The sequence below is a fragment of the Miniopterus schreibersii genome (assembly GCF_964146895.1).
Source record: "Miniopterus schreibersii genome assembly, chromosome: 10".
Classification (NCBI taxonomy): Eukaryota; Metazoa; Chordata; class Mammalia; order Chiroptera; family Miniopteridae; genus Miniopterus; species Miniopterus schreibersii.
The window spans coordinates 31,124,796-31,148,919 of record NC_138110.1 but is presented as its reverse complement, the minus strand read 5'-3'; the positions used below and the strand labels follow the sequence as shown (position 1 = coordinate 31,148,919).

Below are 24,124 nucleotides of genomic sequence, written 5' to 3'. Positions count from 1 at the left end.
ATTAAAGCTGAAAAGACTGGTTAAATGTAAATGTCATCCTCACCTTGGCTTTTCTGGACACTGAACAAGTTTATCAGCTCAAACAAGTTTATCACACTGGATTTTAGCAGAATAAATAGTTTGTTCTTGGAATTAAACTCACCTCCGTTTTCCTGCTCTCAGAGCACATTTACTCTGCCTCACGTGACACGTGCTTGTGAATATATCCATGTCACTCACTATCATGAACTCCTCCGCAGGGACAGACCCTAGACGCTTGCCTTCAATCCATTCACCTTAGATGCTGAATCAAGGTTGGTTTAAAAGCCTCCGGGGCACAGGATAGGTAGGTTTTAATGAGAGGAAACTATTGGAAAACATTCTTTCAGAACTTGGAAGGCTGCCCAACAGGAGGCGAAAGGTCTTAGATTGAAAGCAGAGTGGCCTCTAAGTGAAGGCGGGACCGGAAATGAAAGGGAGGTAAATGTAGGCGCTCAACAAACTGTCGAATTGTTTGAAGGCAGTCTTTATTCAGAATGTTCACTGCAGGCAGCAGGTAAATAGGTGACATTGAACCCAGTATATGATTGTGCAATGCACACTATAATTTTTAGAAAAACTGACTTCAAAATTCAGAAAAATGACATGAATGGTTTCACTACCATAGGCCACAGTGGATACAATGACTATTTTTACCTATATCTTCATCTCTCATGCTTTTCAGCCTCTTTAAGATGTTAACACCATGGGTCATTATCCCGAGAATTCTCTCTTATGTCACTACCACCCTGTGTCTGGTCCCCTGCTTTTCCTGACTACTCTACTTCTCTTTTTCTGTCTCTTAGTACCCTCCAAACCCCCCGAAGTCAGATTTTACCAAAGTTTTGTTCTTGACCAATTCTCTTCATATACAATTTGATTTTCTCTCAAGGCTTCACCATTATTATTATTACGGCTCTAAAGGTCCAAAAATTCCTTCAAAATCACTTCCCATATTCTCATGAACCAGTTTATCCGGAATAGTCAGCATATAAACACAGTGTCCCTTCCAGCTTTGCTTCCTCACAGTCAAAGCTTATACTGATGAAGCAGCTTAAGGTGGGCTCCCCATGAACTGTATTAATAGTGCCCTTCATACAAAAAAGCCAATCTCCCCGCCAAGGGTTCTGCTTTCCAGTATTTTCAAAGTCAGGCAGTCCTTGATCAACTACTGAACAGCAAGGCACTGGTGGGAAGTGAGGAGGAAGTTGCTATTCCCAGCTGTGTGCCTCATTCTGTCACCTAGAATTTGGAATAGCCTTACTTGTGCACACAGTTTCCTCTTGGAAAAATATTCCAGGCTTGGCCCAGTCAAGACACATTGCAACATTTTATATGTTTGTTAATCATTCCTGGAATGCATCCCATAGTCAGGGCTTCCATATCCATGTATCCAGCTTCACTTGGACATCCCACAAGCAACTCCAACACGTTAAGCCCCAAATTGAACTCATTTCACTCACTTTCAAACTTATTTCTCCCTGTTTGTACCTTAGCTCAGTGAGGGTCACCCATCTGCCATCCCACTGAGTTGTCTAAGGTAGAAATTTGAGTATCATCTTTCACCCCAAACTTCTTCAAAACACCTCCCCCCCCCTCACACACACACACACACACACACTCTCTCTCAGCGATTTTCAACTGGTGTGCTGCGGCAGGCACACTGATATGTGGCAAGAATTTTTAAAACATGCAAAACCTATTTAGTCAGGGCACTGACCTCTTTGCCCTTAGATTGTCAAACAAAAAATGACAACAGCCAGCACAACAATAGCCGTCTGATGGAAATGAATCAACATTATACCTATTTTTTTGTCAGGTCAGCAAAAAATCTTTATTGTTTTGGTGCGCTACAGAATTTTAGTAATTAGATTGGTTTGTGTTCCATGATATGAAAAAGGTTGAAAGTCGCTGTTTTTACTGTACTTTTGCTTTCATCTTTATCGCTTTCTTCCAACTATGACCTGGACACGAGAGTTTGAGGAGATGGTGCAAGAGCATCGAGTTGCCTTCAATGATTAGCTTTAAATTTTTATTACAAAAAGTTTCAAATGTTTATCAAAGTAGAGAAAATAGTATTCATACCTATCCTTAATTATTTACCCTCAGCCCTCGTCGTACTATTATGAAGCAAAGCTCAGATATTATTCAAATGAGTTGAGCCTTCATGTCTTAAAGAATTATATACCAGTGATATAATAATAATGGGGGAAAAACACTATTCATGATTTTGAGAAATAACGAAGAGGACATTACAAAAAATAAAAGGTAGGGAAAGGCTGTGCTCATTTTTAATTAAAGAGGGAGAATATAGGCTCTTGAGAGCCTAGGGGATGAATGTGATGTAGGTTTCATGATAAAACTGAAACTTTTTTCAGATCATGAACAAAAGATAGTGGTAACCCCGGACATTTCAACATGCAGAGAACAAGGATTGCTTTATTGGCTTCACTGCCTTATTTATTCAAATTCCATCTCTTTATATAGAGGAATTAAGTCAGCTAATTTCCCTTTTTAATAAGGCTACTAGACTGTTAGCTCAGTAAAATATCATAGGATAAAAACAGACCTTAATCTCAGCAAGATACTGACAGAGTCTCTTAGGTTGTGCATATGTTAGAGAAACATGAGCTGATCGCCCTACAGTTGGGTAGGTTTACAGGTAGTGCTGCGACCGTGTCTGGAGGATAAGTAATGGGCCAGTCAAGTTGGAGGACAGCCTCTAGTAGTTTACTGGAAGACTCTTCTGTGGCCCTGTTCAGGTCCTTGGTTTTAAGCAGTAACTTGGACACAGAAGACATGCAACTACTCGCAGGTAGGCTATGAATTTACAGACTTTCGAGAAGAGACCACACATGTAAAACTGAATCAAGTTTATGGTTTACGGGAGCACAGACAAATTTATTTTGAGCAAGAGCCTGCACACTGTATTTCAGGTCAGGGTTTTATCTAGCGTTTGGGGGGGGGGGGTGCGGGTTGTCCCAGAATCCATTATGAATCTTGTGGTTGCCACTTACACTATCTCTGCAAGGTAGTGTGCTGCTATATCTGAAAAGCTAACTTTCTTTGCTCGCCACATCCCTTTTAATAGTGAGGCCTCACATCCACAGCCAGGAAGAACTTACACAAATAGGAAACACTGACAGACCTGCAGACCTCTTCCAGATTCTTAAATAAAACAGAGGGTCCGTTAAGTCTACATCATGATAGGTGAGCAGTCGGTGCACTCCTGTCCCCAAGTATCATCTCCACTTCCCTCTGTCCTGCTCCTGGAGAGAAGCACCTTTGCCAAATTGCCCCTAGGACTCTATGAGAGGGAGGTGCGGAGGAACCAGGGTTTCTGTTCTCAGAGGCTAAGATCTTGCTGGAACTAAGAAATTTAACTGTGTGCTGCATCATAGTCCTTTTATACCTGGGGCTTAAATCATTATTCTTGAAAAATGTATACAAATAATCTGTGTCCCTAATGTCTTCTTCAAATAATTATTTACAGATATTGAGACTCTCTTGATTGTTGAGCCAAACTCCACATCAATAAAATTACATCCACAGCCAGGAGAAAGGCAGATTTAGCTTTCAGAGTATTTCTGATAGTTGTTCTGTCTGGTTATCTGGCAACCTAGAGTGTTCATTTCCCACATGAGCCTCTCAGCTTTACAGAGGACCCGAAACTGGGAAGCCCCTTTGAAATGCCAGTGACAAAATCAAAAATTTAAAAAAAAAAGAAATCAGAAAGGTTAGAAGCATGAGGTAAAAATTTAAAAAACTAACCAGGTAAGTATGAAATCCTGCCTGTAGCCCCGACCCCAAATAAGCATTTAAACAGAAAGTAGAAAAATGTCTGACTTATATAAGTACCTATGATTTTTTAAAACTAGCTTTTTAATGAACTACAAGCTTAATAGTGCCCAAAGAATGAATTGCATTAGTAAGTGCCCTTATCAAAGGTGATGATGATAATTGCTTTCTATATATTCTATACTGGTGAAGCAATGGCAGTGGCAATTGGTTTAATTTTGTATATCTCATTTCAAGGAGATGTTAGCCACTTGTGGAACAGGATAACTAGAACAGTTAGGGCCTCAAATCCTTGCCTGATGATAATGAGAATAATAACAGCCGCATCCATGTGTTGAAGCCGTATTGTGTGCCGTGCTCAGTGGTAGACGTTGTACTTGAAATGGCTGTGCACTTGACCTCTTTGACCTAAAAAGTCAAGGAGAAGCTTCCTCCCCAGCTAAACTCTAAACTCACGATGACAGGGTCTTTTGTACATGATCTTCAGATGGTGATGCAGATGCTAATAATGATAATGATAGTTGCTTCCCAGTGTTTGAAAAATAAATTATCAAGTGCCAGGAAGAAAAGATTATGTGGCTTCAGAAGGGAAACTAGGTCAAATAGATTGAAGTCACAGAAAGGCAAGTTAAAGCTCAAATATAAAAAAGAAATTTCTATCACTTGTTGCTGCTCAGAAATGGCACAGGAGGCCTTTTAAGGAAGCCCATCTGCTTGCTGTTAAGTTCCCAGTAGGTACCAACTACTGAGGTTACCAGCAGATAAAGTTGATATTATCCTCATTTTGCACATGAGGAACTTAGACACCAGATAAAAATGGCAAACTTCACACAAGTCCATTTATTTTCACTATGTTATAATCATCCCTATTGTTGCAAATAGTCCTCCATGGCTATTGGCTAAAATGTCTACCTCTTGAGAACATGTTGAAGGAAATTTCTTGATTGTGTGAGAGTATAAGCCCTTACCACTTTGATCCTTCAGGTACTCAGTATCAATGAACTTGTTTATCAAGTAATAAACTTCTATAAGAATTAATGTTTAATTATCTGCCTTATTAAACCACAAAGTAATAGGAGTATTTATAGTATTTTTAAATGAATCTAAAGAGATCAGTTTGAGTTGAGGGAGTGCTAACCACTCTCAGTGAGGGACACTTGCTAGTCATATTGAGTTTCATTTGGAAAGCACTTAAATGATCTCCTAATATATTACTTTTAGGCCTGTTCATTTATTTGCTACCCTAACTATTATATTCAGAAGCATTTATGTAGCACTTTTACTGGTAAAGAGAAAGTTCAATGCATATCAAAAAATACAGCTATGTGCCTTTATATCTGTTATGAACCATAAACATGGGCTTCAAGAAAGCCAAACATTTAGAAGCAGAGAACTGACATTTGTTGAAAGTCTGCTGTGTCCTAGAACAGTCTAGAGATGAACCCATTCAGAGGAAACTTGGGTTATGTAACAAGCAGCCCATCTGCAGGGGAGAGGACCTGGGATAGAGTAGTGGGAACTATTGTTGGGTAGATAGGATGGAAAGAGCTTGCAGAGGAACTTGGATTCTGAGCAGGAGAGCATTCAGACTTGGTGCTCTGGCATCATAAGCCATGCTGAATCCCTGAGTGGAATAAATAGGGAAAGTAGCTCAAAAATATAGGGAACATGTTCCTCTTCGTTAGGAAGGAACTGGAAGCCACAGTGTAAGAGTGGCTGTTCTTTTTAAAAAGAAGCCTCCTCTGAGATCGACAGGAAAGGTTGCAGGTGAGATAGTAGTAAAACAGTGAATACTTACATAGCACTTACTGTGTGTCTGGCATTGTTCTCAGTGCTTTGGGTATAGTCACTCACTTATCCTGACAACAACCTATGAAGTGAATAGCAGTACTATCATCATCCCTCTCTTCCAGAGGAGATAACTAGGATTTCCAAAAATAGTTGGCCTCAGGTCAAGCAGAAAAAAATGCCCGACATTCAGCATGTGCTCACCTCACAACCTTATTCTCATGACCAATAACAGCACATTTAAAATGATTATTTGATGATATTACTATCTGATGTCTTCTGGCTGTTTAAGTAACAGCTCGAGCAGATTGTTCTCCGAAGTGGCAGACTCACAGGGCTGAGGTTGTGTTTCTTGGCTGGTGAACATGGTTGACATCCTGATCTTCAGTGTTGATTACATGTGCTCTCTTCCTCTAGAACCTGAGAGAGACAGGATAGACCTTTTCAAGTCTTAAAGTTATATTTATGTTCTAATAACAAAATTAAGTGCATGGGTTATATTTATAGTTGTTTTATTTATAAATGTTATAAATTCTTTTCCACACACATGGCATACCATATGTGTACGTTTTCCCCTCCAGGGGCTCAAGATCTGGATCGCATCCGACTCTCCACCTACAGAACAGCATGCAAGCTTAGGTTTGTTCAGAAGAAATGCAATTGTAAGTACGCCAGTTGTTTGGACTGAGTACCTTCATGAATCCTATAATTTATACTCATTACTTAGTTTATTAAAACTAGGTTTTCTTGCAAGAATTGACAAAAATATGTTTAATACAATGAAAAGAGTATTATGATATGCAAATGGTAGTGAGACCGTCCCTAAGTAATTCTGAATGCTTAATTACTCTAAACTGCTAAGGTGTCCCATCCTGCCATTGGAATGGTTTAAATCTGGATGAATGTTTTCCTTCTTTTCTCTGGCCTTAGTATTGTCAATGCAGTGCCATCAAAATGGCTTCCAAGAACTTTATAAAATATCAAACATTAAGTTCTCCTTAGATTTGTGTTTCCTTTACAAGTACTACAGGATAATGTTTATAGTAATCTCCTGGAAAACAATCAAGTTTCTTTCTGAAACTAGAAAATTCACCCTTTGTATCAGAGTATTGACTATATTTGCCTGCATCAGACAATAGCAAGAGAAGAGACGGAAATACTTAAAGAAACAAAGGAATTTGCTTCAGCTTTTTCCCAGATTTTAAAATGTGAGCAGGAAGTTGGATCACTGATCACAGTGAGCAGATTTACATTCCCTGCTGGGCCACTGCTTCCATCATTTTCCTCATTCATTATCCCTTAGAAAAAAATATTACTTTGTTTTAAAAACTGACTGCTATAAAAAATTAATAACTCTTCTCATTTTCTAATTAGTATTGGACGCATTAAAAAATGAAAAGCATGTTATCCTGAGCACATACACATAGCCCTTGAATAACTGCCATGAGGATTAGACACTTGGTGAACATGGGAACCAGCAGTGTCCACATCTCTACCCTCCCAGAGTCTCCAGCAGATGTTTCTTGGGGCACTGGGCAGGCCACCCTAGCCCCACGCTTCTAGGCTTACGGCTAATCATGACTCTGGGATGGGCAGTGCGCATCTATTCCTCCCGTTGCTCATCTGCAGCTATTGTCCAGCCCCAGAAGAATGGGGCTGAAGTTTGGGGCAGGAGAGGAATGGAGAAAAAAACATAGGTTGGTCAAACATCAAAGACATGTTTTGACTTCTCACAGAAAGCTAAACCAGTGCTCCCCTTCCCCTAAAAACTCAGTGAGAAGAGCGCTCTGGGTGGGGGAAGGAACCTGTGGTTGTACTTGCAGGCCGGGGTATTTCCAGGTCTGGTGTTGAAGGACAGGGAAAGCGCTCCCACCGAAGCAAAGCTTCCCCCGCCCCCAACCTCATCATCCACATCTAAACAAAGAGAAGAGTCTCCATGTTTACAGCAAAAATAAAAATTAATGGGATCCTTCCATCATTTTTCTACCTCATTACCAATGGCCCTGAAATAGAGGGCAAGGGAGAAGCAGCAGAGAGAGAAATTCTGTCTCCTCAAAGCATTGCCAAGGAGAGCCTTCCGTAGGCTACTTTCAATAAAAGTAGGGACTTTCCAAATTACATTACAAAATGGTTAATGATGAACAAATAGATAAATAATAAAGGAAAAAGGAGGGAGGGACGGGGAAAGAATGGCTCATAGTGATTTGTCTGCCCTGTGCCAGCTTTACCAAGGGCACACGTTGTTGGCCCTAACTGCGTCCAGCCACCCACGGGCCATATTCCGTTCCTCCTGCTCTCTGACAAAGCCCTTTCTCCTTCTCGGGCATCCTTTCTCCTCTTGCTGTTCTTTCCTGGCACTCATCCTTACCCTACATCCAGAATTATGCCATAGTCACACTGGCCTTCTTGGAAAACAGTAAGGAAAACAGTCACTATCTTGGAAAATAGTGATAGCCCATCCCTGGGTGAAAAGAGAACCTTCATACCTGACCACTTGCCCTCAGTGTGTCCATTCATTTGCTCTTAATTTAGTAAACTTATCATGAACTCCTACTCTGTGGCTGGCACTATGCTGGGTACCAGGGACAGAGCGATGGTGAGTAAGATGCCATCCCTACCTTGAAGTTGCCCAAAGTCTAAGTGGGTAGATGGACTTGTAAACAGAAATGTGAAACAGTGTGGAAGTGTAATGACAGGAATATGCACCTGATGTGGTGGGAGCACCAAGGAGGCCGTGCCCTGACCTGGGTGTGGGGACCACTGAGAGGAGTTTCCTCTCCAGGGAGATAACTGGGCTGATTCTTACAGAACTGGTAGTAAGCAGTTTGCTTTACAATTTGCTAAGGTGTTATTTGCTTTACAATGTACCTTACAAATTTTATACATTTTAGGATGAGAAAAGATATTACATTCTATACAAACTAGACAAAACTAAGGTTCAAAGAAGAAATACAAGCGTATGTTGAATGCTCTGCCAAAATTAAGCTTCTTTTTCAAATTATTTCTACATTGATGCAAATACTATATGTGTTGCTAAGTTTTCCTTCCTGACAATAAATATAACAGTTGTGATATTGAGGTACTTCCAGAATACCACACAATTGAGCCCGGCTTATTTTAATGGAAGTTAGAGCCTTTCTTTTAGGAAGATAACCAGAAGCAATAGTGTTTATGTGACATATGTTTGTCAATATTAAATACCCCTGTATTAGAGGAAGAAAGTTGTTGTCTGCAATAAAACTGAGCCCAAAATAAATCATGGTACCTTATAATGGAGTTTTACTCTACAATAAAAGAAATAAGAAAAAATCCTGATAATGTATTTGTAACTGCATTGCTTTCTTGGAAATTCTTATGCAGTGTTTACTTCATAGAAATTGATAGACCTTAACTGAAAATGGGTTGTTTATTTTTAGGTCCAGACATTATTGACAGGTAAAATTTATTTGTGTATTATCAGAACTAAACTTAAAAACTGTGTAATGGAATTAAAAAACATTAAAACTGACACTTGTAAAGTCATCCCCTAGAAAAAATAAATATTGTGTAGATGTAGCATGGAGTATATACATTTTTATGAGATTTCTTTCTTATCTTAATTTAAAGATCAGGAGTGCTAGTTAATTCCCCATATTTTCTTCCCCACAACCTTGTCTGCTCTGTTTATAGTGTCCCATCTAAAGCATTGATCCCTATCAGTGACACCCATGCTAATTTCCTCTAATGCAATTCCTGATGGATGCTAAGAATAACTGATCCCCAGTGTTCTAAAAAGACTTCATATAAGAGGCCAGAAAACTGTGGTCTGTGGACAAAGTGGGCCCAGCACCTATTTTTGTATAGACTATGAACTAAGAATAGTTTTTACGGATGAAGATTTGTAACCGATTTGAAAAAAGGGAAAGGGAAAACTAATTTGTAACCCCAATTAAGCAAAATGTTTTTCGTGCAAAAAACAATTCCAGTCTGTGTATTGATAGACCAGCATTAAAAAAACTGTACTCATGTATTATATTTTTAATTTTATCATCAAAATGTTGTAGACATTTATTTCCTCTCTTGTTGTATACAGGGTGAGTGAAAGTAGGTTTACAGTTGTGAGTACATAAAACACAGTTTATTCTTGTATTATTTTTTATTAATTATTGTATTTTTTCCATACAAATAACTGTAAACCTACCTTTGCCCACCCTGTGTATGCCAACATAATAGCCACATAATATTAATCCATTATATGGTGATGCCCCTATGTCCACAAAAAAACATTTACCATCCTCTGCTATAAAAGAAAATTTGTAAACAGCCCATCTTTTTTTTTTTTTAAGGCAAAAAAATTCCTTCAACTTTCCTCCATAGGATTTTTTTTCTAAATCAGGTTCTTTCCTTCACCATTCATCTCTGTACCCTGTCATACTATCCCTCCCCATGCCTTGCCTAGCACATTCTCTAATAAAATAAAACAAATCTCTCTAAAAATTAGGGAACAAGTTGGCTATTTTATTTTCTAGCAGAAATGGTACAGAATGGAGAATATAGATATATTCCTAATATTCCTTTCTAATCAACAGCCTTCTCTTTAACTTCCAGATTTCCTGGTAACTTTCCACAAAAATAAATACCCTATATACCATTTATAAGCATGTGTGCAAATGGTAACATTTCTCCCTTTATCTTAAACAAATAGCTTTTCTGCTATAACATTATTTCCTCAGTCAGCGTTGACATGGTTAATGATCCAGATACCCCGTAATGTCAGCAGATCTTTTTTTCAGAAATTACTTTGAAGTCAATGAAACACAACCTTAAGTTCATGAACAACAAAAAGCAATAAGAGAAATAAATCAAAAATCTACTCCCTCCTGTTTAACAGTGGAACAAAAGTAAGGAGGCACCCACAACCACAAGGAGTTCTTCTGGCTACAATCTGAATTTTCCTATCACTCATATCAATTAAAATTTAATTAAAATTTTGTTTAAAAGGAAAGATGAAAAGGTATGTATTTGTATCTGAATTTTCAGTTTCTCAAAATATCTTTTCTCTGGTGTAACTGAAGCATTTTAAAAACTACCCCTCATCCAGGTATAATTTAAGGTTAGAACACATGGTTTTGTCTTTAATAGCTGTAAACTTTCAGGATCTCTTATGAACCAAAGAAAATGCAAATACATATTTACCTAAAGGTTTCTTTATCACTACAAAATTAACCCAAGTGAATGCATTACATGTAGTAAAACCTGAATATATATTCTTCTATGAATAAATGAATAGGCTCCACTAGATTCAGTTTTCACCACCCAGGTGACTAGTCTTATGCTGCAGGAGTAGCATTTGGTATTTCTTAGTAATAAATACTAATATCCCATTCTTTTTTTCTCAAGCACATTCCTCCTCTCTGCCTCATTTTTAAGCATGTGGATTTTTGGCTGCCTATATCAGTTTTCTACCATTACATAACAAATTCCCACACATGTAGCAGCTTAAAACAACCCACATTTACTATCTCAGTTTCCGTAGGTCAGAAATCCAACACAGCACCACTGGATTCTCAGCTCACACCTTCGTGGGGCTGAAATGAGAGTGCCGCTGGGTCCGTGCTTCTCATCTGGGCTCAGGATCCTCTTGCAAGAGGACTGGCTATTGGCAGAATCCTTTCCTTGTGGTTGAAGCATTGAGGTCCCCGTTCCTTGCTGACAGTCAGGGTACTATTCTCAGTTCCTAGGGCCACCCACAGTCCTCGCCACTTGGCCCCCACAGGCCATTCAGAGCCTGGATGTTCGCTGCCTCTTCCTTCTCAGTGACAGAAAACTCTACTTTTAAAGGATTCCTGTGATTAGACCAGACCCACTCAGATCATCCCCCTATCTTAAGGTCAACTGATTCGGGACCTTACTTACGCTGGCACAGTCCCTTCACAGCAGTGCCGGGAGGAGCGTTTGATTGAATAACTGAGAGGAGATAAACACCTTGGGCTAAGAATCTGGGTGGGGGTTAGGGGACATCTTAGGGTTCTGCCTGTCGCACTGCCCAAGACCATAGACTTTTCTATTTTCCAGATAATGGCATATAGAACATTGGATGAAAAAATAAAGTTTAAAATAAAAATCTCGCCTGGCCGGGCGTGGCTCAGCGGTTGAGGGTCGACCTAGGATCCAGGCGATAGCGGTTCGATTCCCGGTCAGGGCACATGCCCGGGTTGCGGGCTCGATCCCCAGTCGGGGGTGTGCAGGAGGCAGCCGATCAATGACTCTCTCATCATTGATGTTTCTCTCTCTCCCTCTCCTTTCCTCTCTCTGAAATCAATAAAGATATATTTTTTAAAAATAAAATAAAATAAAAATCTCAGGCAGAGAAATAGATCCCCCAAAAGAGAAGTATTTAAATGAGAAAGATAGAAGGACTCTCTCCAGTAAACGAGTCGGATGGAAGAGCAGGAATCTTTAGCTGGGAAAATAAAGTGGCAGATGACAAACCCTTGGAGCACAATTATCTTTGTTTGTGTTGCTTCAAATGTTTTTGATGCTCATTTTTATTCCTGATGCTGAATCATTCTAGACACTTATTTAGAATAAAGAAAATTTCATTGCTAGAATACAGCGTTCCCAAAAATTCCCTGTGAGGAGGCTGGTGGCGGCAGCAGAACCATCTCATTAAAGTTTTCCACTGGGGTTTAGCCGTGGAAAACCCACTCCTCTCTGGGCACCCTGGACCTGTGGCAAATTGTTTCCCCTTAATCAGAGCAAACTTCTGCTCTTCCTTGACTGAAGCCATTGACTTAAAATGGCTTCACTCAATTCCTTTTAATTGCTTTTATTTTTAAGATCTTAAAAATTCAGGGTTTTGTTTTCTTCTTAGTACTTCTATTTTTAAAGAGTGCTAGAAGCTTTATCTGATCAAACTGCTGCCACCGCCCAATCTGTGAACTAAGCGCCACCTCTAGTCTTGTTTCTAGGCATCTGGATGTCACATCAGCTTCCTTCCCTTTCTCCTGCTCTGCGTTATGCCAGGAAGCTGTGCCAACTGAGCACTTTCACTCTCACAATTTAGGAAAGTGCATCATCTTTAAGTGTCCCAGTCACTTGAGAAAGAGTGATACATACAGAGGAATGCGTTTCAAGCTTCCTCAGCCCCATCTGACAGGTGCCAAGGCAAGATCCAATGACCTTTCCCGAGTGGCCTGCCAAGCTATGTTCTTGGGAGCCTGCCGATCGGCCCAGAGCCAGTCGTCAGAGCAGTGAAGGGATACCCAGAGGGTGCTGTCCCCCCGCCTGGCTCCCAGGATCTCTGGGCGCTGAGGAACACTGAGAGAAAACAGAAGACAGTGTGGAGGACAGGGTTGACGCAGTGGCCTCTGCCACATACCACACCTGTGACACTGCAGGAAAGTCATTCCTGATGCCACCCTGATTTACTCCTGAGGCTTTGTTGGCATTTGCCATTGTTATTATCAGTCACTCATTTATTTATCATTCAGCAAATATGGACTGAGATTTACTGTGTGCCAAGCGTTATGCAAGACCATGGGGACCAAAAGTGTGGTAATATTCCTTAGTGTACAAATTTAGTATTAGAATAACCTCAAATTTAGAATCTAATGAGTGTGTCCTGTTTATTATAAAGCTTCTGATTTTGTAATATCAAGTGGTAGATATACCCTAAAACCTTGCTATGTAAACTTATATCCGGCCTTTTAGTCCCCTCAGCAAACTTTCATTTTCTAAAGAAAAAAAATTACTTATAAGTATGGTGTTTAAAAGAAATCAAATATGGATATAGCTATTGAAATAAATTAAGTCTGTAACTATCTTTAATCATTCATGGTATTGGGCTAGGACTTCTGTCCAATCAGGAATTGAAAAGTTCTGTTTGTTCCAGGTGAGGGAAGCATGATTAAGTGGCTCCCCTTAGATAAACATCAGATAAAATCATATAATTGAGAACTTAACTTCTGACTTTCAGATATGAGCCAAGTGCAGTGGTAAACAGTGTCACTGTCCTGCAACATCTGTCAAGCCTTGTCCTCAAGAGGCAACAAGCATGTGGACCCCTCAGCCTGCTAGTAATGGCACCAGCCCTAAGCCGCTTAGTTTCTCAGAAAAATAATGAACTTCAATGTAAGGTCAAGTGTGATGCACTTTATTTGTCAAATTCGACACTGCAGAATGACACTGATATCATATTGTGGGGAAGGATAAGCTGAGGAAAAACTATGTGACCAAACAGTATGAGAACCTATCTGAACATGGTCATAATCATCGTCTTTTCATTTGTTGTTCTGGGAGTTTTCAATCAGTGGTAGACAAGGACTTGATTAGAATCAGTGCTTCCGCCTGTTTTTCCCCCAGAAAGCAAACTCCATGGCAAGGCTTGTTTTAGAAGCTGTTCATTTGGAGCTCAGATTTTAAAATGGTACAAAGAAGGGTCTGAAACATGACCTCCTGTGAACAGCATGGTGCGAAACCACGCTCAGTGTGTCTCACTGAACTCAGAGCAGAACTGGAACAAGAAAGGAGAAGCAATAGGTAATGCAGGGCTAAGGAACCTTGTGAAACCTTCTGCACCCCAGAACTGTCCACCCAGGTGACAGAAGGAGGAGGTACTGAGCCGGCGGCTCTGCCCTGCATTGGCCAAGGGTGGCCTACGCTTGCACTTAGGGGCCGCGCGTGTGAGAATGTTAGGGAGGTCCCGGTGTCCGTGCTGAGGCACCGGAGGCACGCAGCAAGGGCCTCAGGCCAGTCGCTTCGGCTGCAGCTGCACAGAGCTGGTCACAGTATCTGCCGCTGATGGGCGCTCTCCAAGGGCTGGGGAAAGAGGTGGAGCCAAGATTTTGAAATGGTACACAGAGGGGCCTGAAACATTACCTGTTATGTGTGTTGGCTTTCCGCATTAGAGATTTCCTCATCGGTATTTCCTACTAACTTTTAAAAGGATTTTTTTTTCTACAAAAGATATACTTCCCATATTCTTGGCTTCACTTGAGATATCTGTAGATAATCTATACTGCAGATTAGCCATCTCGTAATCTGTTCATCCCAAATCCTAGCACATCTCCCAAACAGTTTTCCATGCACTAGGACACTGGGCCATAGCTCTCTTCTGAGTGGAAGAGTAAAATGCATTTTCTAATTTCTATCATATTATTTACTCTCATTGCTCAAAGACAATTAATTATATATTTAAACAGAACAGGGTGAGTGCAGGAAAAAAAGTAACACTTCCAAGCTGATTGCTGCTTATCGACTCTTCAGTGTCCCTGGGTACTTTGTCTATTAGTGTTCATGTTGGCCAGATGGCCACATGATGCAGGGTCACTGAGATAACAGATACAAAGGAAAAGCAGAAGATAGTCCTCATGGTTGCTAGCCCTGTGGATGTTCTTCCTCTTGAAACGCAGCCTCTGGCATTTAGGATTCTGGCCATCTGCTCAAGACGTGGTATGCAAGGAATAGTAAAGGCACTGTGGGAAAACCTTGCTCAATGTGTCTCATTGAGCTGTCCTAGGATATGAGGCAAAGGGAAAGATTCTAGATTCTAGGGATTATATGTAGTGTCTGGCAAACAGCAGGCAGTCTATTTCATTCCCTAAGCATTATTAAGCACCCAGTTTGAACAACACATTATATGAGTAGCCATGAGAAGTAGAAAAATGAACAAGACATAGTCCATGTCTTCAGGTTGCTCATAATTTAGGGCTGTGGTTCTTAAGCTTCTCTTTCCATGTTTCTTTGGGAGGCTCTGGTTGAAAACCACTGACCCTTTTCCCTGAAAACACACATGACCCTTAACATAAAATTTAGCTCATCATTTCAAAGAGCCTCCTCTCCCCTGAAGTCCAGTCAGGGCTTTATCTGAAATATGGAAGAGATAACTTATTGATTAATAACTGTGGGAAATGCAGAGTGTCATAAATGGTCTAACAGACATATGAAGGTACCTGGGAGCAACAAAAGGGGGAAGGTAATTCCACCCGAGGGCGTCCGAGTGAGCTTCCTTGGGGGCATGCGTGTGTGCAGTACCTTGAAAGATAGTGTACCAAAGGGTGTAGCTGGTGAAGGGAGCAGGCTGAGTAAAGGCACATACAAGAGAACTGAGGGAATATTCTGGAACTGTAAGAAGTCCAGTGTGACTGGAGCATAGGATTCAGGAAAAGCTGGAGATCAGGAGATAAGGCTAAAGATTAGTAGACTCAAGTCCAAACATTGGTTTTTATGCTTAGAATTGGATTTTACTCAATAGGCAATAGAGAATGGTATGACCAGAGCTTAAAATATTTCTTAGGATAGTTGGAAATGGGCAGAAACTGGAGATGGGTGATGAGGCTTTTGGTAAAAAATCTAAGTAGAAGTCAGTAAAGGCCCAAACTAATAGGCTAGAATGTAGCAAATGGTAAGAGCACATTGAAGGAACCTATACAGAGTTATTCAGTGAAGTCTAAAATTACTATCCAGAGAGGTGATAAGATATTAGATTCCCTTGCTTCTAAAGTTATTAAATATATTCTAAACAAAGTTAAACACTGGCAGTGAGAAATTGGTATTGTTCAGATCATTCTTTTCATTTACCTTCTCTTATTATTTTTTAAATCCTTGGTACAGTACTTTGAAAAATAATAGGCTTACTAAATGCTTGTTCAATTGAATTTTGTTAAATTTAATTTACAATATGACAACTATTGAGCCAACAATTATTATACCTCATTTTGAATAATGATTCTAGTCTACAAACACAATTTAAGCAACACAAAATACTTTTTTCCTAGCAGACAATGGATGCACTAACAGAGCCTTTGAGGACCAGCATGATATTCTATTTGATTTTATACCAAAAATATGTTATAGACCTTTTCCTGAAGCTCTCTTATTACATCATCTATATTAACCAGGAAATTAAAGTGAAACTAAAATGTTATCTTTATAAGATATGATGTATCTCTCCTAGGAGCCTTAGCAAAGGGAACTAGCTTGGTGATAAAGGCATACTTTGGGAGCAAGAAAGATGCTGAGTTTGGAAGCATAAGATAATTTGATGTACTGTTTAAATATTTAGACACAGTTTAGAAAAATATGACTCACTAGTGGAAATCACATCTGAAAATTGTGCTTTTATTAACATTTTCTTTCCCAATTCAGCGTTTGGTTAATGTAGGTGATGGCTAATATCGTCAATGTAATGACGATATACATTGGTTGACTCTGTCAAAGCATACGTAACTGAGTTCTTCCCCCTCTCAAAAGCTTTCTAAACACTATTTTGTCACAATAAAAGGCCTGGTTGCTTGCAAAATTATTTCATTTGAGAATGTTAACAACTGGCTAATTTGCACATGGTTTTCTTGACCACAACGTTCCTGAGATTCTCATGATACCTTTGAAATAAATTCCTCTGTATCAAATTGAGCGTCCATTTCCTGTTCTTCCTGTCCCTTGTCTAAGTCCATCCTTGAAGCCATACCTGTAGCAGTGGTTCTCAAACTTCATTGTCTTTCAAAATCACCTAAGGAGGTGCTTAACCTAGGATGCGCTGGCCACACCCCAGACCTGTGGAATCAGACCCACTCACTGCTCTAAAGATCACCTCTAGTTTTCTCCACTGGATTGGTTGGCTGTAGATGGCCGTTGGAATTAGCAGACGTGGTGGCTTGAAGAATGAAACTAAGCATTAAGCTTTACAGGCTGCAAATTCTCAATCTTTCTATTTGCTTACTAAAAATCAAAGAAGTGTGAAATAATGGGCAACAAAAAAGTTTACTTAGTTCCGGACCCTTTCCTGTAAGCCCCCACACAAACTCCTCTGGCCCAGTCAAGGCCGTACAAGATCTGACAGCACCATCTTCACTCAGTACTCTGTGCCTCTGGTGATTGGATTTCTTCTTGGAGTCCCCTCCCCTCCCCGTCAACATGCACTCATCTCCTGCTTAGGTTCAGGAGCCACCCTGAGCCCTATCTCCCCTTCTTCTCCAAATCTTTCCCAAGTTTCCAGCCCACAATAGCATCCCTGTATTTTGAGCTCCGGTAGCTTTTTTATTTAAATCTGCACTATGAATGTGGGCTTTTTAGAATGTAGTGTCTCATCTTTCCTTATCTTACCTTGACCTTCAGTTAGGCCATCTGAGTGTCTCTCTCCATGAGAATTACAACCTCTTTTATGGCCGGACTCTTCATATTTTAAATTACCTGTATCATCAAGAATAATGTATTATGGAATCTTTAAAGTTACTGATGGGATTTAATCTCTTTAGAAAGTGTTTTGGAATCTCGTTTCTTGTTTCCTTTCCCAACTCTATGTAGAAGCATATGGCAGTCTTTGTCCACATGTTAATGCCTAGACCGTGCAATAGGTGCGTGGTAAGCAGTGGTACATTGACATACCCTTTTTTCTCATGAGCTGAGGCTCTCTGAACTTCAAGAGAAGTATTTGATCTGAAAGTGAACTAAAATAGTTATAACTGTGATATCATCTCTCATGGATTTATTATCCATTACATTCATTAAGAAGAAAACAAACCTGAAATTGTAGAAGAAAGACTGTATCTTTATAACTGACAGAACAAAGTAAAGAATTGAAAGAATTTATAATTTTTTTAAAAGTTTTATAATTTTATAAGTTTTATAAAAGTTTTATAATTTTATCTGAATGTGACAGTAAATTTTAATTCCTCTTTTCTCTCAAAAATAAGAATATCTAAAATGTATATTGTGTTTTACATGTTAATGTTTTCCATGTAAATTTTTATTTTTCCTCAGAACGCTATAAGATAAAAAGGTAAATATTGTTATTCCCATTATACAAATGAAGAAACACTTGAATTTAAGTCTATTATCACTTCCCATTTTTTTTCCCTATAAGAGAAAATAGATTGTTATTGTAGCATGTTCAATGCACTTATTTGCTAAATATCTCTATTCCCATCACCTGTAAGTTCTGTGTGGTCAGAAACCGCCTATTTTTTCCGTGCTAATTCTATAACCCAGTGCAATTCTGCCACATAATAAGAGCTAAATAAATGCTTGTTTTGTGAGTGAAGTTTTTAGTCTCTGGAGTGGAAGGCTGAGAAAGAAAGCCAGTTATTGGCTTAGGGTAATGAGTTTGGAGAGAAATCTGGAGTCATTCTGACACAAGGGGATAGGTTCCTCTCCCCACCTCCTCACACCCCAGCCTGGGGCTGCCTGGCCCCTGGGTGAAGCTCCTTCAAAGCATTTTACTTAAAGTCTACTTGGCATTTAGAACGTTGAATGAAATTTCCGTTTGCGAGCTGTCATAGGAAAAAGACAACGCTTGTAAGTGTGTTCATCTTTTAGATCCAAGGACATCAGAACTTTATTGGATAACTAAAAGAATGAGTCACCATAATTAACTTTTCTACAAGCCAACAAACATATTTTAAGAATATGCTGTGTGAACAAACACCATTTGGCACTTCAAACCCACAGACTAATCAGAAATATCAACTGAACTTGGTTCTCTTACTCTGAAGAGTGTCATTACAATGGAAACTCCACCTAGAAATAGTGCACTGAAGGTCAGGAAACATAGGTGTAGGGAAGAGAGAATTGATGAGTTTTCAAGAGAAACAGCCTGTCTCCTTTGTTATGAGATCTGATTAGTAAGTCATGTTTGCGTTTACCTGCATGTCTCAGAAATGGGAAAACAAGTCATAGCAAAGACTCAGACACTGGTCACTATCTCTTTAAACATGAGTAGCAGTGGTGGGTGTGGGTTGAGAGGGTGTGTACATGAATACACACACATAGCACACACACACAGTGTACACATTAGAAAATATATATATTCCCAGTAGCTTGTGTAGTCCCAGCTACATATCAACAAATCATCAGTTCCCAGCCTAACTGCAACTTCCTTTTCGAATAATGAAGAAAGCAGATCATAATGCAATGAGTGACCTTGTTATAGATGTAAACCTTGAACCCCTCTAAAATAATGTATATATACATAATTACATAAATTATTCTTAAACTGCAGAAATTAATTGATAATTACCAGCTTCTTGCAACACACCTTACAACCTAGCAAGCTGTCTTGATGTGAGAGGAATGAAAACTTCTGATTTCTAGCACTGTTTCTCATACTTTAATGTGAATATAAACGGGGGATGTTGTTAAAATGCAGATTCTGAATCTCTAGGTCTCAGGGGGAGGAGCCTGAGAATCTGCATTTCTAGCAGACCTCGTGACCTCTTACAATTCCTAGTATGGTCTAGACCAGCCACAGCAGCATCACCAGGGAGCCATTTTCCAACCTTGTAGGTGATTCCAATGTGCCGCCACAGTTGAGAACCACTCCCCCAAAATGATGGAAGTGAAATCACTGTAAGATGATTGCTTATTGACCTTCCCTAGCTGCAAGCCCTCTGAGGGCCTTCTAAAGGTTTACGAGTGGTTTCAGAATCACCTGCAGAGCTTTGTCAAAACCTTTGCCCACCTCCTAAATTTCGGAATCAGTGAGTGGTAGAATCTGGGCTTGGGAATTTTGAAGAGATCTCCAGGTGCTTTAGGAAGACATCATGCTTAGATTCACTGACCTGGACCCAGTCTCTATGATGTGGTCTAGGGCAGGCTGGCCCTGGACTCACTCATGAGATAGACTAAATCCTGAAGTTGTCTTTTGACATTCCTGTACTTTCTGTACCCTCTATTCCATATTTTATCCTGTTTATACAATCCTACTACTTCTGATAAAGTTTATGACGTCAATCATTTCTTTTAGTTATACATGAATTTGTCATTTTGGCACTTTCCCCTGGAACACTTGGATTTAAGTCATCTCTAACTATGAACTAAGAGTCCATCTCCTATGAAAATAGTGTGACACATCAGCAACATCGCTTGAGATTCGCAAACTCTTCTCTCCCCTTGTGAAAACCCTTCCCCTCACCGCAACCCTTCCCCTGCACCACGCTGACCTAGCCCTTTTCAGCCCGAGATTTCTTAGACGTAAGACAAACTATTAAGTTTTTTCTATTTCCTCTTATTTATAAAGACAAACTACTGTGAGGTATTCATAATTAATATCTGCAATTAACACTAATGCTTTTAAGATTCTGTGAACTACTAAATTCTAGTAGAAACCCAATTCACTGCTTGGGAGTCTGCACGATTCTGCACTGTGATCTTCACCTCCCAGAGTAGTTACCAATAAAATAATGTTTCCAAGAAACCTTTTCTCACCAGGTCTCTAATTATCAAATACAGTAAAACCAATTCAAACTCAGAATTAAAAACACCTTTTGTTTATTCTTGATGTGGTTAATGTTAACTAAATAATTTCGCTAAGCAAACTGTTGCCTTGTATATGTGTTAGTATAACATGTATACAGTTATATTGATGAGGAAACTCCACTTCTTGACACCTGTACCTAGTAGCAGATGCTTTACGATGGACAGTTACAGCTTGAGAACTCTTTAGTAAAATGTGTGCAGTGCCATCTAGCGGCTTGTCATCATTGTTGCATACCTAGATGTCCTCATTTCCTAAAATGATTTGATAACTCAGTAGTCAGCAACATATTTCTACATCTGTCAGACTTTAAAACAGATGTCTCAGTAACTTCCTAATGACTCTCAATTTAGCACATTTCTTAGTGTTCCTGTTTAATTCAGCAAAATATTTGTGATACCTATCTTTCTCAATAATTAGTAGATACTGAATTATGCATATTATGCACTAAATACTGTATGATTACCTCATTTGATCCCCAAATAATAGAGGAACTATTATTGTCCCCATTTTACAGATGAAGAAACTGAAATTTACGGAAGGACATTAAGCGACTTGCTCAAGATCATAGCTAGTGGGGGAAACCAGTAGAAACCCAACTCACTGCTTGGGAGTCTGCACGGTTCTGCACTGTGATCTGCACCTCCCAAAGCAGTTACCAATAAAATAACGTTTCCAAGAAACCTTTTTGAAAGAGGGCCTTCCTCACCAGGTCTCTAATTATCAAATACAGTAAAACCAATTCAAACTCCACTAACTGAGAATTTATGACAACTAACCTGAATAAGTATCTGCTTTGGTGGGTGAGATGTGGTTTGTGCTTCTTTTATAGAACTCACATAACATACGCTCATAATTATATGTTGATTAGTTTATTGAATTTGGAGGACTGGGATAAAATTTAGGTTTGGGTTCACAACTCTTGTAAATTAATAATAGCATAGGATGGCTGTAGTTCAGAGAGTGTTTAATTATTTTAACACTAATAGCTATCATTTGTTGAGCACCTGTTAAGTGCCAAGCCCTGTGGTCAGCACTTGTATAACTTCCTCAGGATGGTATTAGTTTCCTCATTTCTAAAAAGGGATAATAAAATGTATAGAGTGAAATAACTTGCTCACAGTTTTAGGTATTCGCGAAGCCAGGAGTGAAATTCCAGTCTTTATGATTGCAAACTCTGAATCCCTTGTGCTTTGCCACTCCTGGAAGATAAGTGCATGATGAGTTTCTCTGTGTCCTGCCCACTCCCGGTGCAGAAACACCGCCGGCTCGTCCTTGCCCTGGAGCAATGAGCTGCAGCTACTTCCACGTGCGTGCTTGTCCAGCTCCATTCTTTCCTTCCCTTACAGTCAGAAATGATAGTTTTAAGCTGCATTTCTGATCATATTACTCTCCTATTTAAAAACCTGTGTCTTCACATTCTCAGCATAAAGAGCTGAATCCTTTCTCATGGCTGTAGTGTTCCTGCAGCCTTATCTTGTACTCTGGCCCCTTCACAACCATAACATAACCCAGTTTTGTACCTATCGCCCTGTATATCACAGGAAGTCATAGTTTTTGGTTATCTGTTTGTGTGACTGTGAGTCATGTCTGTGTCTCCTTCAGACTGTTAGCTCCCTAAGGCAGGAGCCCCATCTGTAGTTTGCCGTTGAGTCCCCAAGCCCTACCACAGTGCCTTGCACATAATTATGAAACCTAGTTTTACTTGGCATTTATAATTATCTAGTCTCACACCCATAATTAGCATTTTATATTTCCTTATATTGAGACTTTAAATGTGTAGAAACACAAATATAGAACATATTTATTTTTAGTAACTTTCACATAATTTCTAGAGATTTTATTTGTCCACATTATTATTTCCTATGTTACATGCCCTATTCCAAGCATTTAACAGGCATCACCCCATTTAACCTTCATAGTAATCATCTGAGGGTAGATGCTCTTACCAGCCTCACTTTTCTAAGATGAAGACTCAGAGAAGCCAAGTAACATGACAGATGATATGCCTAGGATTCAAACCAAGGTTTTTGCAATTCTTTAGCAATCAAATGCATTTTCACTGGTGAGTCATTTTCCTGTCATGTGCTTACTTAGCCAACAGGTATTTATTAAGCTCCTATGATATGTGAGGCTGGGGGTATGAACAGTATCACTACAGACAGAGTCTCTTCCTATGGCACATATAGTGCAGAGGGTAAGCAGACAACCAGCTGGTCTGCACAGAGAGTCCACAAACTAATGAGAAGAAACAGGGTCTTACGGTGGCATGTAGGAGGGGTATAAAACCTAGAGGTGGAAGATCCAGAAAGACATCCTTGAAGAAGTGGTGTTGACACTAAGGCCTGATGGATGAGACATAGATGAGAAGTGGGGCTGAATCAGAAAGAAATTTGCAAGCCATGTTGAAGAGTTGAAATTTCAACTTAATGGGAAGTTTTTAAAGGACTTTAAGCAGCATACAAGTGACACGTCAGATATGCGGTTGAGAAATATCACCCTGGCTACAGTGTTTAGAAAGAACTGGAGTGGAATGAAGATGAAAGAACTGACTTAGTCAGTGAGATAATGGTGATAACATTGGGTGATGGAATTGGGTGACGGGAATAAGGGTCTGTGGAAATGGAGGAATTAAAGTGATATTTTGGAGATAGAGCCTATAAGACTCAGTCATTGATAGCGTGTGAGATATGATGACCCAGGAATGAAATCCAGATTCTAGCTGAAGAAGAGGAAGAATGAAGGGCTGAGGCCATTCATCAGGGGAGGGAACCCCAGAGAAAGTGGGTTTGGCAGAGAGGAGATGAGTGTAGGCTGGGCACTCAGAGGCCAAAGTGCCTGAGGGATCCTCCTACACACCTATGGACATTTTGGCCACTTCTGTGGACCTGTATGTTCCACCCCTGGGAATCCTGAGAGCCTCCCTATGCCCTACAAAGACTCACGAGGAGAGACCTAGACATCCAGATTCCCTCCCTCTCCCAGCAGCCATTTCTCTTTCTTGGCTTGTAGCCATCTCCCTCCTATGCTCAGGTTCAGAGTTCAAACACCTCTTCTCCAATGACCCATAGCCAGGAACCAGATGAGGAACCTACTTTCCATGGTAACCTGGGCACAGATACCAATCAGGATAACAGGCGAGATCTCTTCATCACTGCTCTTTTTGTATCCTGCACCCTGATATATCCCCAGGAACTAGATCCAGAGGGTCTATAGATCAAATATGTAGGGAATAAAGATAGGAATCCCAGGGTTTTTTCCTCAAAAAAATTTGAATAAATAAATTCA

At 39.8% G+C, this 24,124-nt stretch overlaps 1 protein-coding gene across 19 annotated transcripts in view; it reads left to right on the top strand.

The window, feature by feature from the left end:
• DTNA (dystrobrevin alpha) overlaps positions 1-24,124 on the top strand; it is a 321,248-nt gene that overhangs the window by 206,565 nt on the left and 90,559 nt on the right. For all 19 annotated transcript variants that reach the window (XM_081149627.1, XM_081149613.1, XM_081149628.1 and 16 more), the window contains one exon: positions 6,186-6,266. In XM_081149627.1, the coding sequence (XP_081005753.1) occupies positions 6,186-6,266 (81 nt within the window). The remainder of the gene's footprint in view (positions 1-6,185; positions 6,267-24,124) is intronic.